The following is a 19,410-nucleotide window of genomic DNA, read 5'->3' as shown; positions in this document are numbered from 1 at the left end:
TGGCTATGAAAGTGAGTAGGAGCGGGAAGGAGCAAGGCACGGGGTGGGGGGTGGGGGGAGGAGGAAAGACCTGGAGCAAGATGCAACAAAAAGCAACTCACGTGCCCCCTTAAAATCCTCAACTTTTTGACTGCATGTGACCACATTCTCTGCAGAGCTTGAGCCGTCTTCATTGTTGCAGGATATAATCTGTTAGGGGACGCCGTGCATCCCGGTCTTTTCATCTGTTTCTACCACTCAACGCGGTTATGTAATTCTAATACAATAGTGGCCTACATACTCAAACAAATCCTGCTGCCCGTTTCGCACAGAAACACATCAAAAACACAGCAGGGAAATCTGCTCGGAGTTTCACTAACTCTCACTTTCAGAGGCCCCAGAGAAACCCACGAGCATATCCTTACGTTTAAAAATAATAAACGTCATTATTATTTTAAGTGTCAGGAACAGATCAATATGTAGCAAGATATTCTTCTTGTAAGCACATATTGCCCTCCCCCCTCTCCCCCCCAAACCAATCTGAAACTTTAAAGAAACGGGGTACTTGCAATTTCAAGAAAGACGTGTGGAGAAGCACAATGCAGATTACCCGCAAGTTTATATTCTGACTATAGCATTTCATAGTAAAAATTACTCAAGTTAATGGAGTGAAGGGTATTTTAAACTGTATTTATCAGCCTCTATCAATTCTTAGCACTTCAACTGCTGAATCTGGAAGTCCTTATGCAGAAATAAGTGTAAATGTGCAAGTAATCCCTTCATCTGGACATGTAAAATTACATTTAAACACTGGCAAGACTGGTGACATGGCTCCAGAAAGCAAAAAGGCAGAGAGCAAGCAGTTTAAAATGTGAAACAGACAGGAAGCCATGCCAAGTGCACAACACTTCTCCGTGCAAAAACCCCATCCACAGACCGCATTTTTTCAAGAGCAGAGGAGTTTTAACTGCTGAAGATGGACAACAGTGGAAAATGTGGAGTTTAAGGTTCTTCCATTAAAAGACCAACTTCAACTTCTGGCATTTCAACTGTGACCCCATTGACCTTTTGCACTTCCTGGCACAAGCCAGCAGAACTGGAGTGTGCAGAGCTTTGTGCCTGAGCACTCGGCTACCGAGGGCAAACACTATTCAGGGAAGTGCACTGACACCGGCCTCTGGCTGGGGGCCCCCGGCTCTGGAGCAAGTGTGCTGATGGAATACCGTCCCGGGAGCTTGGTGGAAATAGTTGACATCATCGCTGTATTGCGTTTACGTGGTAAGGCTTAGGCAGCGGGGGGATCCAGGGGTGGCCTTTGTGAGAAGAATCCAGCAGCTGCCCCATGTCAGATAAGGGCCAGTTTCAGCCGGCCCCAAAGGGACCTGCCACTGGCCAGAGCCAGCCAGCAAGTGATGTTGTTTGCGCTTCTGTGAGAGCAGATTTAAGAAAGGGGGAGAAAAAAACCTGCTGTGCAACAGCAGCTGGAAGACAGAAGAGTGAGAAGCAGCCCTGCAGACACCTGCAGACAGTGCAGAAGGAGAGGAAGGAGATGTTCCAGGTGCCAGAGCAGTTCCCCTGCGGCCTGTGGAGAGGCCCCTGGTGGAGCAGGCTGTCCCCCTGCAGCCCATGGGTCCCACACGGAGCAGATCTCCACGCTGCAGCCCGTGGAGGAGCCCCCAGTGGAACAAGTGGAGGTGATCTGGAGGATTTTTTTTTTTTGTAAATCACTGCCCCAGTAGATCCATGGTACCTACTTCTAATGGTACAACCACCACTGTCTTTTGACTTTACCTGCCTGACTCTTTGCAAAGACTAATGGAAACTATCTAAAGCCTAACTTCACACACAGCACAAGATTACAGTTGTACTTACAAGCCTTTGACATTCATATCCATTTCCCAATTATCTACAAACATTAGAAATTGAAGCTCCTTTTGAAGAAAAGCTGAACTCCAAGCAGTGAACCACACCTTGGTTCTTTGTCTATCCAGAGTCTATCCAGAGTTTATCCAGACAATAAAGCATTTGTGATTCATGTGGGGAGAATAAATTAAAAACTAACCATGATGATCTGTTCTAGAAACCGGGACTGTGAGAAGAGAGGCAGAACTTCGAGAAAACTGCAGAGTAACCTCAGAATGTCACAATGTTCTGGCAATAGAGGCTTTTCCAGTCAATCACATGAGCAGCTGAGTGGAAATATGCCATAGCTGTTTCAAGATGTCAGCAGCATTCCTGGCCCCAAAGGCTGTAGACTGCAGCAAAGGATTGAGAAACTGCCCACATGTTGCCTGCCTGTTTCAAGGCAATTATATGATACAGAACTGGATTACACTAGATTTATGGGCATTCCAAAATTCTGATCCGCTTCTGCTTCTGGAGGACCCCCATGAGACTTCCTCAACAGACAGTGGAGGCTGAGTGAAAAAAAGAAGCAAGCTCTGTACCGGTTTGTGGTATAAAGGTTCACACTTGCTCTCTTTCAGCAGGAATTTTGTAGGCTGTAGCGTTCTAGGCTAATTAAAGTTGACTATGAAAAGACAATCAGTTAACACAAATAGCGGATCCAGAAGCTATCAAGCGTTCTGGATTACCACACTGAAAAATGACTGAAGATGAACTGCACCTTCACCAGGCCTTTCATCCTGTTGTAAATAAGGGTACTCAAGCCACTTTGAAGTAAGAAGGCTTCAACTTAAGTGTTTTCATTAAGTATCTGCATATTATACAGATGTATGCGTAGGATCTAGGAGGATGAGAAAAATTATTTATCTGTGGATTTTTATAATAAAGGCAACATCTCACAAAAGAAAAAAAAAAGAAAAAAACACTTAATTGAAATATTTCCTACTTTTTGTGTAGGAATAGTGCAACTCCCAAAAGAGCAACGGATTGTACTTAAAAAATGGGTCTCCAGAACAGTGAACAGTTCAGATTAAGGGAAGAGAAGTGTTAGAAGGTGGTTTGCAAAAGATAACCACTAGGAGTAACACTAAATTGCTCTTCATCAAGGCAGAAAACCTTTTTTTTTTTCCCCCCCTATTGTCATGAAAGAGAAACACACATAAGGGGTAACTCCATGTTAGAAGACACTCTGTATTTAGGAACATCAGTCCTACTCCCACATTCGAGTAAAATCAAGATGGCTGCTAGTGTCAAGATGGGTATGCATCAGGATGCAATAGCTAAAAAAGAAAAAAAAAAGAAAATGCAAGCCCTGTCACTTACTGTACAAGTAAGTATACCTACAGCTCAGCACTGGAATGACATCTTTTGAAGAAGAAAAACTCTTTCAAGAGGAAAGAAGCACTGTAACAGTCTCATCTTCCCCTTACCAGTTAAAGCCTATACATTCGATATAGCTTTGCTTTTTCCCAGATTACTTGACAAAAACAAATACTTTGCAACAGGACACAGCAAAGGTAACTTGCTTGTAACAAGCAGACTGATCCCATATTATCAGATTTTTATTTACTAGGAACATGAGCCAGCAGTGTACCCCGGTGGCCAAGAAGGCCAACAGCATCCTGGCCTGTATCAGGAATAGTGTAGCCAGCAGGACCAGGGAAGTGATCGTCCCCCTGTGCTCTGCTCTGGTGAGGCCGCACCTCAAGTACTGTGTTCAGCTTTGGGCCCCTCAGTACAAGAAGGACATCGAGGCCCTGGAGCGTGTCCAGAGAAAGGCTACGAAGCTGGTGAAGGGCCTGGAGCACAAGTCCTGTGAGGAGCAGCTGAGGGAACTGGGGTTGTTTAGTCTGGAGAAGAGGAGGCTCTGGGGAGCCCTTATTGCTCTCTACAGCTACCTGAAAGAAAGCTGTGGGGAGCTGGGGGTTGGCCTCTTCTCACAGGTAACTAGTGATAGGACTGGAGGGAATGGCCTCAAGTTGCACCAGGGGAAGTTCAGGTTGGAAATGAGGAGACATTTCTTCTCAGAAAGAGCAGTCAGGCATTGGAACGAGTTGCCCAGGGAAGTGGTGGAGTCACCGAATCACCGTCCCTGCGGGTGTTCAAGGAAAGGCTGGACGTGGTGCTTGGGGACATGGTTTAGTGGGTGACATTGGTGGTAGGGGGATGGTTGGACCAGATGATCTTGGAGGTCTTTTGCAACCCTAATGATTCTGTGATTCCGTTGCAGAACTGAAGAGACAAATGGCAACAGTACTGTTCACCACACTACTTGTAACGCTAAGTGACGAACACACATCCCGGTCCCATTTTCAGTGTAGCCCTGCTACTAATTCACACTGCAATGTTCCAGATCTTCTAGTACACAATTACTACTACTTTTTTAAAAGTCAAAGGAGATGAAAAAATTGCATACGTGCACAACATCTCCACTGATCCAGAGCTCTGATAAGTTGTGTGCTTTTTAATTCAAACTGTATCACTTAATCCAGCTCACAGTGTGTGAGTGACATATGAAGCTTAAATGCAATGAAGGATATCACACGATCTGCCCATTATGGCAGTCCCTGCACTGGAACTCTTAGAGTGGTTCACAGTGGTGAAATCAAAATGGTTATCTTCAGCTCAAAGATTTTTTTGCAGAATTTTGCCTGGATACAGTTAAAGCTAGAAACACAGGATTTGAGTTCTGCAGGTATTTAATTACTCTTCAATTCCCTATAATAAATGGGATAACAAATAGCCTGGATGCTACAAAAAAGCCACTACAGAATGTGGTATTAGAAATCCTTTTGCTGGATTACTGAGTAAAGCACATAATCTCCGAATAGTTTTATTGATTTTAATTATGTATTAAAGAAACTCCTAAACAAAACCAGGGAGGTTGTACATATAATTGTCTGTGCAATGCATATGTCAGTCTCATTTGGAAAAAATATTAACTGTTTTTTTGTGAAACTTTTTTTTTAATCTGTCAATGTCAAAAAGATACTGCATAGGAAACTTGTTTCCCTAACATTTAAAGCCTGACACTCACCAATTATCTTGAAGACTCTCAGAAAGCAGACTAACCATTTTGAGGGAAAGAAAGAGGAGTATTAAGAATTTCCAAAAGCACTTTGAGTTCCGGTCACTTTAGAAAAAGCTAATAAAACCCCCACAAATATTTTTGTTCATTTGTTTGCTTGTTTTCTTAAGATGATTTCTTCTACTCAGGCCCACCAAGGTTTTTGTTTCTTTGCCTCTAGAAACGAGCATCTTTGGGAAATTCATAGAAGACAAGCTGGCAAGTTATTTCCTCAAAATGTCGACAATCCATGCACGTTGGGAAAACGCAGAGCACAGACTCAGTGACCGATTCACAATTAATCCAGAGAGCCACTAGGTGGTGCGGTGATGCTGTAACAGAGGCCCACGCAGTCCCCCTTGCTGCACAAAAAGTTAAGCACAGCAGTTGTTTCAAGTTCTCAACTTCAGACTATCACTTTCGCACACAAAATGGCAATTGCTGTGAAGAGCTGGACTCATTATTATACAATATCTTATTTTTCAGAATAGTTTGGCATTTGAGCGATTTTCATAAATACAATCTGTATAAATAAAATAAAAAAAAAATCTTGAGAAGGGCCCAGTATCTTTTTAGGCTAAAATCCTACTTTGAAACTTTTATTTCAGATTAAAAATGACAAGAATCGCTCAGGAGAAGAGCACCTGAAGAGTGGCACAAAGAAATTCCAGCCACTCCAGCCAGCTTCCTCCGGGCCCGACTCAAGATGTCTCAGTGCTAACACCTGTAGCACGGGGAGTAAACAAGGAGTTAGCGATGTGCACGCCTGCGGGGCTATGACCTCATCGACATTACACAGAGGTGGTGGGACGGCTCCTGTGACTGGAGCGTTGGAATGGAGGAATACAGGCTCTTTAGGAAGGACAGGCAGGGGAAAAAAAAAAGGAGCAGCTGGAGTGCGTGGAGCTCTGCCTGGGGATGGGTGAGGAGCTGGGAGAGCTTGTGGGTCAGGATTAAAGGGAGGGCAGGGACAGGTGACACATCCTCTTGGGGGATCTTCTTGCTAGAACACCGTGGAACAAAGCCCTGAAGGGAAATAGGACCCAACAAAGCCGGTTAATATTCAGGGATTACCTTGAATATTCTGGTGGCCTGTGACAGGGTTACAGAATTGGTGGATAGGGAAAGAGCATCTGATGTCATCTACCTGGACTTGTCCAAAGCATTTGACACTGTCCCCATGATATCTGTGTCTTTAAACTACAGAGACATGGGTTTGACAGATGGACCACTCAGTGGGTAAGGAAGTGGCTGGATGGTCGCACTTAAAGAGTTGCAGTCAGCAGCTCACTGTCTGAGTGGAGATCAGTAACAAGTGGTCTTCCTTAAGGGTCAGTACTAGAACAGGCGCTATTTAACATCTTTGTCAGTGCCACAGACAGCATGATCGAGTGCACCCTCACCACATTTGCCAGTGACACCAAGGTGCGGTCAACACTGAAGGGAAGGTATTCCATCCAGAGCAACATGGACAGGCTTGAGAGGTGGTTCTCTGAACTTCTTAAACTTCTGGAACTCAAGAAGGTCAACAAGGCCAAGTGCAAGGTCCTACTCCTGGGCTGGGGCAATCCCAAGCGCAAATATAGGTTGGGCGGAGAAAGGATTGAGAGCAGCCCTGAGGAGAAGGACATGAGGGTGGTGCTGGATGAGAAGCTCAACGTGAGCCGACAATGCGCACATGCAGCCCAGAAAAACCAACTGTATCCTGGGCTGCATCAACAGCAGTGTGGCCAGCAGGGTGAGGGAAGTGATTCTCCCCCTCTGCTCTGCTCTTGTGAGGCCCCACCTGGAGCACTGCATTCAGCTCTGGGGCCCACAGCACAAGGAGGACATGGACCTGTTAGAACTAGTCCAGAGGAGGGCTACAATGATGATCAAAGGGCTGGAGCACCTCTCCTACAAAGACAGGCTGAGGGAGATGGGGTTGTTCAGCCTGGAGAAGGCTTTGGGGAGACCTTACAGCAGCCTTCCAGTCCCTAAAGGGGGCCTACAGGAAAGCTGGGGAGGGACCCTTTGTCACGGAGTGTAGTGATAGAAGTAATAGTTTGAAAATAAAAGATGGTAGGCTTAGATTAGATATAAAGAAGAAATTATTTACTATGAGGGTGGTGAGGCAGTGGCACAGGTTGCCAGGAGAAGCTGTGGATGCCCCATCCCTGGAAGTGTTCAAGGCCAGGCTGGATGGGGCTTTGGGCAACCTGGTCTGGTGGGAGGTGTCCCTGCCCATGGCAGGGAGTTGGAACCGGGAGATCTTTGGTTTGGGTTGGAAGGGACCTTATTCTATGATTCTAAAAAACTAATACCTTGTTTTAACAGATTATTTATTTATTTATTTATTTAATCTCAATTTTTAGGAGCACATATTCTATATGATCAGGCAACCATGCTTTTTTTTAAAAAAAATCAGCTTTGTTAAGTCACTTTCTTCCGCAACTATGCCATGGATTAATCGCACAGATTATATAAAAGAAATAGACACGTCCCCCCAGAACATTTATGTTCTGAAAAGGGAGAAACATTTAGTACTCTAGAGATAAACCATGCATATTGCTTATCAATCCTACCAAGACCCCATGGAAATGAGTAGCAGAAAAATTCTGAACAAGAATTCTAAACCAATACAAAATGACTCATATAAAGTTAGCAACACCACATTTCAGTACTAACAATAAAAAGAATCACTGTCGTGTTTTTGGAGTAAAGCTTTTTATTCTAGCCTACTGTTTGACCTGAATGCAAGTAGTTAAGTACCTTTACACTTGCCTGCTCCTACTTCTCATCAGCAGAATGATGACACCTTAAAGGACTTCAGACACAGTTGTAATTTCTTGTTAAACTGGAAAAGGCAAGCAAAACACACACAGGAACTTTCTAAAGTCCATTCACTTATATTCCACAGTATTTGTTATCTCTGCCAGTAAGAATGAGAGTTAATCATTCCAATTCAGTACCTAGAAGCTACATAGGATTATGTGGTGCTTTTTAAAACTATAATGTTTATTGCACAACTATGCTTTTAACAACTGCTCCTTCTGTAACTATTAGAAGAGGACAAATGCAAAAACAGCCACCTGAGCTCTTCTGAGAACACGCTACAAAGAGCAGTCCTTACTTAGCACTGTCATAAGGAAAAAAAGATGCGAAGGGCAAAAAGAGGTATATTCCCAGTAGACTGTAACAAATTCAGAATGTAAACTCATGATCAGTTTACAACCTTGGCATGCTACACCAAGAATATACATGCAAAAGTTCTAAAAAGCCTGGGAGGGGGGTGGAAAGGATAAGCAGAGTAGACTACTTTTCTTACAACTGAATTCTGTTGAGCTTAGATACATACACATGCATCAAAGAACAGTACAGTATCTCATTACAAACTAAACAGAAGTCTATTCAAGAAGAAGAAAAAAAATGATTGTAACCAGAATACAGCTGCAAGATCCACAGGTCATACCTACCAAAAACTTAAAGACTCTCAGAAATATGGCTTAGATCTATTTCAGGAGCAAGTCCCCTCAAGTATCTTTTGCCCAACAACAGTTCTGTCATTACCCTACCGAAATTATGCCTCAATTGTTCTGGTGCTTCCCCCAACAGGAAACAACCAATTGTTCAAAATTTGTGCAGGGAACAGCTTCAATTGAAATACAAAATTGCCATTTTGGAGAAAACATATCCCATTTCCAGGGGGAAAAAAGAAGAGCAAAACTGTATTAAATTATTTTCTTCATTTTTCAGAAAGCAATTTCTGCCTCTTGAGAAATAACACTTTGGAAACTAACATTTTTTCCATCAGTTTTTTTTCCTCTTTTTTTTATTTTTATTTTTTTTGATTTTTTCTGTTCATGTTGTTTCAGAGGAACAACAGAAATTGCTTTCCATTAGTGTTCTGGGACGTGCAGCATCGCTCCAGCAGCGGAGCCCTGGAACGTTCACTTACTCTCCCACAGGCACTGCAGGGGTCCTAAAGGAAAGCACAAGCCTCACCCCTCAGCTCAGTGCGTGCTCAGTCTTGCAATGAAGTGTTTTTCCCCACCACCTCTTTTCAAAATAAATGCTTCAGGACATAAGAAGCTGCAAATAGAGCAATTTCAGTTGAAGATCAAAACTAATCTAGGTAAAAGGCCGCTAGATCAATAGCACTTGAGTTTGCAGCATATAAATTACCTTCACTTTCCAGGGTGTGTGTGTGTTTATGTATATATGTGTATATATAATATACACACACGCACTGTTTCTTTTTCCAAAGTTTTCCTGGACTTTCACTTGTAATACCGTATGGAATAAGGTACTGTACACATTTTTTTTCTGAATTCTACAAAGAAGGTAACGACAGACAGGTCGCTAAACTTACAGTCCCCCTAATCCAAAATGGCTTTAAAGGTTGTCTGACTTCATCACTTCTACTTACTTTAACTGTAAAACCTAAAGCATTTATTTCCATTCACATTGTTGCTGTACTTTCTGCTCTTTAAGATGCTCATGCAAACAAAGTCCAAGAAACAAAATGCAGTAGCAGTTTGTGCACAATCTAAGTTCAGCAGGACACTTTTTTCTTAGCAACCATAAAAAAACTCTTTGTACTGATGCACCTGTGGGATGGGGAGGTAAAGCTCAATAGGCATAGACAACCAGTTTCATTACACTAGGTAAATTAAATGTCTTTTTATTAGCTTAACTGAAAAATGTAAGTACAGCTGCTATTACCCAAGTGTCCCACTTCAGAATCTGCCATTCTGCGCAGCCAAAGTGTACATTTTACACTTGCATCTTAAAAATTTGAAAGAAACAAAACCCAAAGATATCCATCCTGTGCATGGATACAATTTACAATTTTTATTCAACTTCAGTGATGGACCTTCTACTGCTATTGTTTCTGAATGCTTCTGCTCCTGGCACCCATATTAGAACAGGAAATCAAGGCCTAGAAGCAACCAATTCTAGCATCAAGCAACTACTGCTGCAAAAACCTGTTTCTGCTATTCCATGACCCTTATAGACTCTGATTGCATGAATGTCATTAGTTATCCAAGAAAATTCCCAAATTTGAGAAAAACAACCTGGTTATTGGTCTACTGCTTCATGTAACTTGTTTGTTAAAAGATCGATGCATCGCTGGGATACAATCCAATCAGGTCAGCATTTATATTTAATTATCCAGTCATAATGCAAGACAATTCAAACAGTTGTACAATTGTTAGCTGTTGAGCTCAGTCCCAAACCACATTAGATTTTCTTTCCCTGTTAAGTTTTCTAGTTTCCTTTGTTCTAAGTCTATTAATAGGAGAGTGATACACCATATTCTTACAAGCATTTTGCTTTTGTTCAAGCATTCCTGTGGCAGTACAATTATGTACGGCCACATTAGCTTTCTTTTCTTGTCTGGCGGAAATAAACTTGAATAAGGTTCTGTATAGTGCAGAAGTTTTGATGGTATATTGAGCTTTAAGACTACATCCTACTACTACCACAACATAAATGTAAGAGAAGGTCACTGTCACACAAGGTAGATTTAAAAAAAAAAAAGCTGCAACTTCATTTGAATGCCCATAATACTAAGAATATAATTCAGACTTGTTAAAAAATGTTAAAAGTTAACAATTAAAAAACTCAAATCTCTGTAAAATGAATTCAGTAGTTTTGAGTGAAGTTGTATTTTCAGTATCATTCAGATAAATACTACAATGACTTGTGTATCTTGTTTCTTACCTAGCTCTTACAGAGCCACTAAATTTCTTAATCACCACACAGCAAAATTATTGATCATTCTGCTGCCCTTGTTTTAAAACAGATTCCCATTTCTCTGATATTCCAGCTGTCAAAGAATTTTTACAGTTCTGTTTTCTAGTCCCACTGCTCAGACCTCTCCTCCTTCCTCTCCTTCTGCCACCTCACTCCTGCCCCCAATGTCTTAAGCAACCCACCTCTCCCTCTCAAGATGTCTCAACAGCTTACTCAGCCATGCCAGAAAACATTGCTGAAGTTCACTCCTAAACTTTAACATATCTTGCTCGTATCCAACACAAGGCCTAAATCTGTTGCAAAAGGAGTTCAGCATTTTTTCCTGACATCCATACAATGTCTCCTGGGATTGCATTTGAAGGGTTGTAAGTCTCACACTGACACTCCTCCCAGTACATGTGGAAGAGGAGGAACAAACAAACAAACAAAAATATCACTCAGTTTTGTCCCAACGCGTCAATTACCATGAGATAATAGGTTAAGCCAGATGCACCTGCTTAGCAAACCACATTCAGAATCCCTTTGCTCACAGCAAAGTTTCCCCCTCGGGGCCTCCTGAGGACTATAATTGCTTTTTCAAACAGTAAAACTAAGCATAAATACTCCCCTCAGCTCTGCATATTTCTGGGCCAATTCCTCCAGCACCCTATGATCCCATACAAAATTGCGTTACACTGAACCTCACCACATACCTGATCACACTCGTAGAATACTTTAAGATAAGAAAGCAATAGAAGGGAAGATGAGGATGGAAAAATTTCAAGTGCTTTCCATTCCTTCTCCCCCGTCCTTTGGCAAGGGAGGATGTGAAGCTGAAGTGTCACATGCAGTTATGGACTAGCACATGACATTGCTAACACCCAAACACATTGACATAAAGAACATTTGAACCCTCCCAGCTTACGTAAAATACCGGAGTGATTTCATGACAGTAGTCAATCAATCACAGGAGGAGGGTGGGGAGGGAGGAAGAGTGTGGACTGAAGTCAACCACCCCTTTTTTCTTCAGTATCAAGCAAGTAACTTCCACTTGGCTGATTTGTTCCCATAGCGGTAATCTGAGTTTATCTGCAGCCATTCTTGCTTCACTTGAAAGGATGCCAGCAGAACAATTTGAAACTACAACCCCTTGATGAAATCTTTCTGCCCAGTCAACTCTTCTCTTGCATGCAACGTCAGTGTAAGGAACTTCAGGCATCTCTCCAAACGTTAAGTGAAGCCAAACTGTCTCACCCCTACAAAACGGTGTCATTTCCACTGAACTGCACACTGAAGTGCACAAAGGATAAACTGACCAGAACTGAATCAGCTGAGTGACAGAGCAAATTTTATTCCTCCTTTCACAACTACTAGTCTCTCTCATAAATCACACGAGGCTTTGAAAGAACCGGGAAAGAGCAAAAATCTTTCTGCGCATGTGGCTAAAAGGAAATTGCATGGCTCAGAATCGCCAGGATCAAGAAATGCTTCCATTCAGTTATTGCCTAGAGCAAAGCTCAGTTCAGCAGCAACTTCACTCTCAACCACGATTCAGAACAAAGAGTTTTCTTCTTGTAGTTTGATCCACATAAAAGAATATTTTACGCTCAAGGACTTTCTGACACAACAAGCAGGAGCAAACCATGATGAAGTGTTCTGGTTCCTCCCCTCTTAAGAAAAAAACGTTACGTACCTGTCTATAGGCAAACAAGCCTTATAAGAAGGCAAGAAGAATTAAATCCATTTTCAAATCATTGTGACCCGTGACTTTTAAGTCCATCCTTACTGCTGCAGAAAACATAAGGAAAGTATTCACTAGCTTCTACAAGGTAAAGCAGGAAAAGAAAACTTAGAAAAGAATGGAAAATGGAGTCAAGTTATTACAAGAGGTGGGAAGTTGGTAAATGAAATTTAATGAGTGCAATTCCATAGTTTAACACCACAATACTGTTAAAATGGCATCATAACAACCTGTCAAATTAAAAGGTAAACAGAAAACAACAAACCATGCACTTGAAGCATCCTTGTGTGTCAGGCTGGATTATAAATATTTCTCATAAACCCAAGGGACAGCAAAGGCTGATGTACCAACAGTACGCTGGTACAGGGTTTTTCCACATTTAATCAGTAGCTTGGCAAGTGTGTCCAAGGCATGTGACAGAAAAACTCCCCACCTTCTTCCTCCATCTTCTGTATCCTTCTACTTTAAGTTCACTGGGCACTGTCCACAAATAACCAGGGGAGCGCAACTGCCAAAGGATAGCTTTTGGAAATGCCAGCAGGCATCCATCTGCAGTCAACGCTCTGCATTAAAAGTCTGACCCCAGGCCTTTTGCAGCCTGACCTACTGTAGTACACCAGCCACGCCGAGATAGAGCACACACAAGTATTTGTCAAGCTGGTCAGCAACTGGAGGGGAGTTGCTGCCAAAGAGCAGGGTCAGGAACAACATCACCCCCTTTGATGCTGAAGAGCAAAACATTTTCAGGAAATGTGAAGTGCTGGAAAACAAAAATTTACAGCCAAACCATAACCACTACATAGGTCCTCAAGCAAAACAATGCTAGTACAGATATACACAGAAACAGGAGTTGTGATGGCACCCTCTAAGGAACACGTGCACACATTACCGATCAGCTATGCTACTGCCACTTTGGTTGTTTAAAAACGTTCCCACGCAACTCTTTGAGCAGAAGAATCAAAACCACTGACCATTTTTTCTACTTACGGAACATAAAGTTACGTAGGAAAACAAACCAATTGATAAAGTAAACTGTTATTCATTCTGTCCTGCAACTCTTCAAAAAGCCTCTGAAACACTGTACAGAAGAACCGTCAGCCCTGGCCACTAGAAGAAACGCACATTATCCAGCAGATTCTTGCAGTGCTGGGATGCAGAAATAAGTGCAATCGGTGCCAAGCGCTGACCCTGGCAGCAAGCTCTGTAGCTCAAAGGCCAACAGTTTGTCTCTGAGAGCTCTGTTTGCAAAGCCTGGAATGACAGTCTATCTGGACGTACCGCGTTCTCTGCAAAAAGCTCATATGGGCTACATATCCTAAGGAGCAAGCACCTGAAATGCTTTCCTATCATCTACTAGGTATGCATGTGCAAAGGAAAGACATGGCAGGCTGAATAGATACATTAGGAAATCATAAATAATAGGTGTATCATTTCTTGTAGATACGTAAAGATGTCGTTAGATCAGAGCTGTGGTTCTGCAAAGCTTTCTTTTTTTGGTGCTGTTTTGTTTCTTTAAAAAAGAATCATATATTGAAAATTCAGTGGTGGAAACACTAAGCACTGTTAATCAAATCTAGAGACTCCACCAGCAGAGTATGTAAAAAGATACTGCTCTCTGCTTCACAGGACATGACAGAAGGCACAAACATACACACCTGGAAAGCTGCTGACAATCATCTGCCTGCCAAATTAACTGCTACAAGTGCAGGCCTTCAAGGAGCATTTTCATCTTCATTGTAGTTTTAAGTTACTGGATAGAGGTGCCTGGAGGGTTCATGAAGGCATCTCCCTCACTGTTAAGGAAGTTAGATGATACTTTATTCTTGCATAGCATCAAATGTAATTGCATATATGTATTAGTTTCCATTGTACATTCCATCTAAGATGTGTTTGGGAATATAATGCTGCCTTAAGGCAGATACTTGGAGTCCCTGTCTGTGATCAGCCTGGGTCACATAAAACTCTTATCAAGTTCTGCATTTTGATGATAAGAAATACATTCCAAATACAGGTTTAAAATACAAAATGATTTTAAGTTCATTTACATTTTAAACACAGACTTGAATTCCACTATATTATTTGGCTTGTAAGCCATATACAGCTCACTTCATTCATAAAAGAGTTCTGCAGCATCAATGGCATTAGCTTCCCAAGAAAACACTAACTTAGTCCTTTGTGTAGTAGAAAGTGGTCTTTAAAACGTTTCAAGTGTCAGTTAAATCTGCATGTGCCTTACCTTTCTAATAACCATAAGCTGTGAAAAACAGAATTCCTAGAAATAAAGTCTCAAACTTTGTATTGTTGGAATAGCCTCATTAAAAAAATATAGCAGAAACTAGAAGTCATAGCTGTAGTATCTCGCTAGATCATTTTTCTGTCTGCGACAAAATAACGAAAAAATTGTTGTCTTTATAAAAGAAACAGAATTACGGACTTTAATAACCATAATATAAAGAATATAACCATTGGAGGAGCCACACTTACAATTTCTCCCCACCAACGTTCAGTACGCTTAAGAAACTTTAGCTCTTTCACAATCTCTAACAATAATAGGAAGGAGAAAAGATCAGCCAGAGCTCCCTTTTTTGTTAATATAGACACTGCCACTGAATTCACAGCCAAAGCAGACTAATTCCAAACTCTTAAGGGCTTACAGCTTCCCCCCCCACCCTGCCGCCCAACATTGACAGAATCAGGTCCAAAAAGCAGCAGCCATTTGGAGGTAAGGAGAAAGAGACTGGCAACAGGTCTACCAACCCACCCTGTGCTGAAATACACTGCAAGTCTTCCACTTCGGAAACAATTCCATTTTTCAAGTATTCACTGAAATAAATTGATGGTGAGTATAATTTAAACAATAGCCCTCTAAAGTGTTTATCTGTAAAAGCAAAACTCTGCTGTAGCTCAGGCAGTAACTGCACAGTGTCAGCCTCTCCGCTCACCTCCGGTCAACATGCTTCAACCCCGTTCTTGCAAAACCCCTGCAAAGCAAGTCACCAAAACCTACTGCCGTGGGTATTTCATGCCAAATCTCTCTCAACAGAACCACCAGCACACAGCTACTTATTAGATGCACTGCAGCAACAGAAATGTTCAAGCACCACGGGAACCACATCAAAAAGCCAACAAGATGGATTCAGAAGAGGCAAAATGGATAAACACAGCAGATGAGGAAGACCACAGAACAAGATGGGTGGAATAGGAGTGGGACGGTTACCCAGACTGACTGTGTAAACCTTTCTGTAGGACTTCTTTTGTTCCCCAAACAAACACACAAAGCATTAACAGGTAGTTCACTCCAGGCTAATAAATACCCATATCCCACCTAGCATGTGTTACAGTTAACACAGAGAAACACCATACACAAGCAGTATACTTACAGTACTAATTGTCCCAGAAGCCACAAAAAAAACCCCTGTTGTTTACCGTGGTTTCCACTCACACTTTTGCAGAGTGAACATGTGTGTGTATGGTGGGCTCTGCTTTCTGCCTGCGCACCATACCAGGTCTGCCGTCCTGCCAGGCAGCCTCCGCCGCCCTCGGGTGCTTTGCAAGCATATCAACTGCTTCCCTTACAAGACAGGTGTCAGAAAGCATGTTTTCCCACTAAAGCACACAGCCCTCTACAGACTATTAGTAGGGGCTCGGGAGAAGGAGAAGAGATTGATTTATTTTACACTGTGGAGTTTGCTTCTCCACAGAAGCAGGATTATTTTTGGTTAAAACGCTGACCCACGCCCCCTGAGCACAACCAACGTTTGAGACACAAAATTCCGCCCTTGCCCTCCCACGGTGCGAGGAAGAAGGCAGCGCCCCATGCCAGCCATGGCACACGCAGCCGTGCCCCCAGCGCTCTTCGCTTCTGCTCACCAGCCTGAACCTCCCAGCTCCGATTTAACTGGGGGTGCATGGAAAAACACAGAAAACGGGATTTCCACGGTCTCTCAGCCTCAGCTGGCCAGCTTGGGTGAAGAGTGACCCTGCAATCCTCCAGCCCACCCTGCGCAAGTCCTCCACGTCGGCTGCACGTGTGCTGCTAAGCGGGACACCACGGCCCACGACAGCAGCTACCAACACCCGCTGCACCCGTGTTTTGTGCGCGTCGGGCGAGGGGAGGCTACCGACCTGCTCCTCCCCTGCAGCGGGCCCGCGTGGCTCTCTCCCGGCGGAGCCCTGCGTCGCTCCCATGGTGACATGGCCGGGCCACCCGCTGCCACGGGCGATAACGGCGGAGCCCACCGCCCCGCACACCCCCGCCAGGAAGGGCTGGAGGGAGCCGAGGGGAGGTGGTGGCGGGGGCGGCCAGAGCCCGGCACGGACAAAGCCGGCACTGAGGAGCCCGCCACAGAGAGACTTTGTACCGCCGGGGCCCAGCCGCCCTCAGCCGCCGGCCAATCCGGCCTGCGGAGGCCCCAGGGAGGCGAAGAGACATTGTCATTCTCCCTGGGATGAAAAGAATTGTTATTCTCCCTCTACAAAAATATTTCTTGTCTTCTTGCCCTTGGCAGCTGCCAGTAGCTGACGCGTGTCACGGGATAAACCAGAGATGTCCTGGGTTCAGGCCTGGGTGGGATTTCTGGAAGTAGTGCAAAGCTTTTGGATGGCACCCACAGACCTGCTTTATCAAGCAGAAAGGCACCCATCACTTCTACCTTTTTGGTCCATATGCTTCCTGAAAGAAAGCCCCCCCCAGACCTGCTGACATCCCCAACCCCACAGCCTCCATCAGGTACCCTCCCATCACCTAACAATCTTTCCATATCTGTCCCAAATACAGCAGTGCTGCAGTTAATTCAGAGGCTGGATTGACCATGTTGTTTTTGAGGCCATTGTTACATTTTTTTTTTTTTTAAAACGCATGCTCTTGAGGTAACAGAATTCTCAAGGGCTTTCAGAAATGACTGGGCATTAAAAAGGAGAAGACTGGCAGAAGTTCAGCCGCACTGTTGTATTCACAGACACGGATTCTTTTCCCAGTGCTACTGTCTTCCTGGGGCTGCATTATTTTGGGTGGATGAGTCAATACTTGAATCAACTCTTGGAAGGAAGAAATTAAGGAGGACAAACCATCAGAGAAGAGATTTCTTAAGCCAACACTTTAAAAAAAGAATGCAAACAGCATGTTACTTTGTGTGGCCTACCCTCAAATTTGGAGAGAAAAAGGCAGTAAAATGCCAGAGCATTAAGTTGGCTCTTCTTTCATCTGGTTTCTACCCTCAAGTTTTACAAGTAACTGACACCACCCAACTTCTGTTGAAGTACTAGCAGTCCAGTATATGTGCAAACATCAAGGTCACTAGGAAAATGAAGCACAGAGACCAGTCTCCTCACATAAACAGGGTAGAGTGAGATACGAGAGCAGCATCTGGCCTCAAGAATGTCTTCGTGAGATGCAGCAGGGCCAGGCAAACCTGCTCTAGGCACTGCTGAGCACTTCTGCACATCTCTGAAATTGAAGACAGCTTTCTGAAAAGCTAGCACAGGCTGGCAGTATCAGCATAGGACATTATGCCACTGCTTCAGCAGGGAAAGCCACTACCCAATACACACCTCCCTGAAATGACTGGACATGATGACAATTATATGGGCTAGTTTTTACTTTGATAGAATACAGTAGGATTTTGCTGCAGATAAGTAGACAGCTTTAAAAGCAAGAATAGTTTTAGCCTGATGGCAATGTATTCTTGCAAAGAAAAGAGTTGACAGGCACGAAGTGGGACAGGGAAAGGAGAAGCCACGAGATCACTAACGCATTCTCTTAACACACACGTATCAAGTTCATGGCAGCAAAAAGTACGGCACCAGCCACCTGCAACTGCTTCCCTCCACACAGGGTCTGGCAGGGGACGAAGAGCCAGCTCTGCCAGCTCCCCCTCTTGACACAGCCCTGTTGGGAGTGCAGGCAGAGCATGTAAGCCTGTCCCATGGCAAGACTGAGGAGGATTGCTTCTCATTCCATGCAAAAGCCATGGCTTGGCCTAAAGCCTCCTTTTATCATGTTTTGTGACTATCAAAGCAACATGGTGTTAACACTAACAGTGAGGTCATCTGACTTCACTTCCCTGAGCTGCAAGGCTGCCACCATGGTTAACACACTTCGCTAGCCTGAGGTAAGTGCAACACAAATGCAGGAACTGACCACAGTTATGCAAGCAAAACAGATTTGTTTTTAATCCTTTACCACAAATCATCACCTGGGAAGGGCCTATCAGTTTGTCTCCATTCAATTTCCTGCAATAACAGATGGAAAACAATTCATTTGGGCTTATAAGAATATTTCCTATGTTTGTCCACAACAGTATATTGGACATGTAACTTTTTCTGCTTTTTTCTTTTCTCAAACCAAACAGCTACCCTGCCACGATAGGCAGATAAATTGTCCTGTAACAGCCTGAAAGAGTGAGCAGTGACTCCTAGTGCTCAGGCTCACACTAGAGCTTGGCCAAGTGCCCAGATGCCCATACTGATGTGACAATCAATGCAATCACAATTTACAAGCTATTCATCCTACAATTAGTCCAAGAGAACAGACTTTAAGGCCTTCCTGGGTGCTTTCTTCCCTTTGATGGAGCTATCCTCCCAAGGTGGGTATGTGGTTGGGCCTTAGGAGGGGAAGATGATGCCACTGAAACCAGAAATGGAAGGATACAGTACAGCAGTCTAACCAGTGACAAGAGCTGCAGGAACTACTCCTCTGGCACAAGTTACAGAACTCCTACAGCAGGAAAAGGAGAGCAGGTACTCGAGGCACCCAATTGACCTAACAGCTATTCCACTGGAGGACAGCATCCCCATTCTCCTCCCTTGTAAGCTATAGGGAAGAAAAAAAAAAAAACACAAACCTAAACCACAGCTCAAACAAGCACATCTTTAAGTGTATAATTAGATACACCTTCTCTTCCTGACTATTTGTACTGAAGGCTACAAGACCCTGTCCATCAATCATGAGTGACTACACAGAATATGTGCAATCTAGTCAAAATTAGCTTGGGACAGCAGC

At 43.5% G+C, this 19,410-nt stretch overlaps 1 protein-coding gene across 5 annotated transcripts in view; it reads right to left on the bottom strand.

The window, feature by feature from the left end:
* TJP2 (tight junction protein 2) overlaps positions 1–19,410 on the bottom strand; it is a 65,734-nt gene that overhangs the window by 27,550 nt on the left and 18,774 nt on the right. The window contains exon 1 of one of the 5 annotated variants that reach the window (XM_083817081.1): positions 16,536–16,742. The exons of the other annotated variants lie outside the window; for them this stretch is intronic. Within the exon in view, the coding sequence (XP_083673207.1) occupies positions 16,536–16,598 (63 nt within the window). The 5' untranslated portion in view covers positions 16,599–16,742. Of the gene's footprint in view, positions 1–16,535; positions 16,743–19,410 lie in introns of those variants that run through there. 5 annotated transcript variants of the gene reach the window in all.

The sequence above is a fragment of the Anser anser genome (assembly GCF_964211835.1).
Source record: "Anser anser genome assembly, chromosome: Z".
Classification (NCBI taxonomy): domain Eukaryota; kingdom Metazoa; phylum Chordata; class Aves; order Anseriformes; family Anatidae; genus Anser; species Anser anser.
Note: the sequence above shows the minus strand (reverse complement) of the source record. Positions and strands in the feature narration are given on the sequence as shown.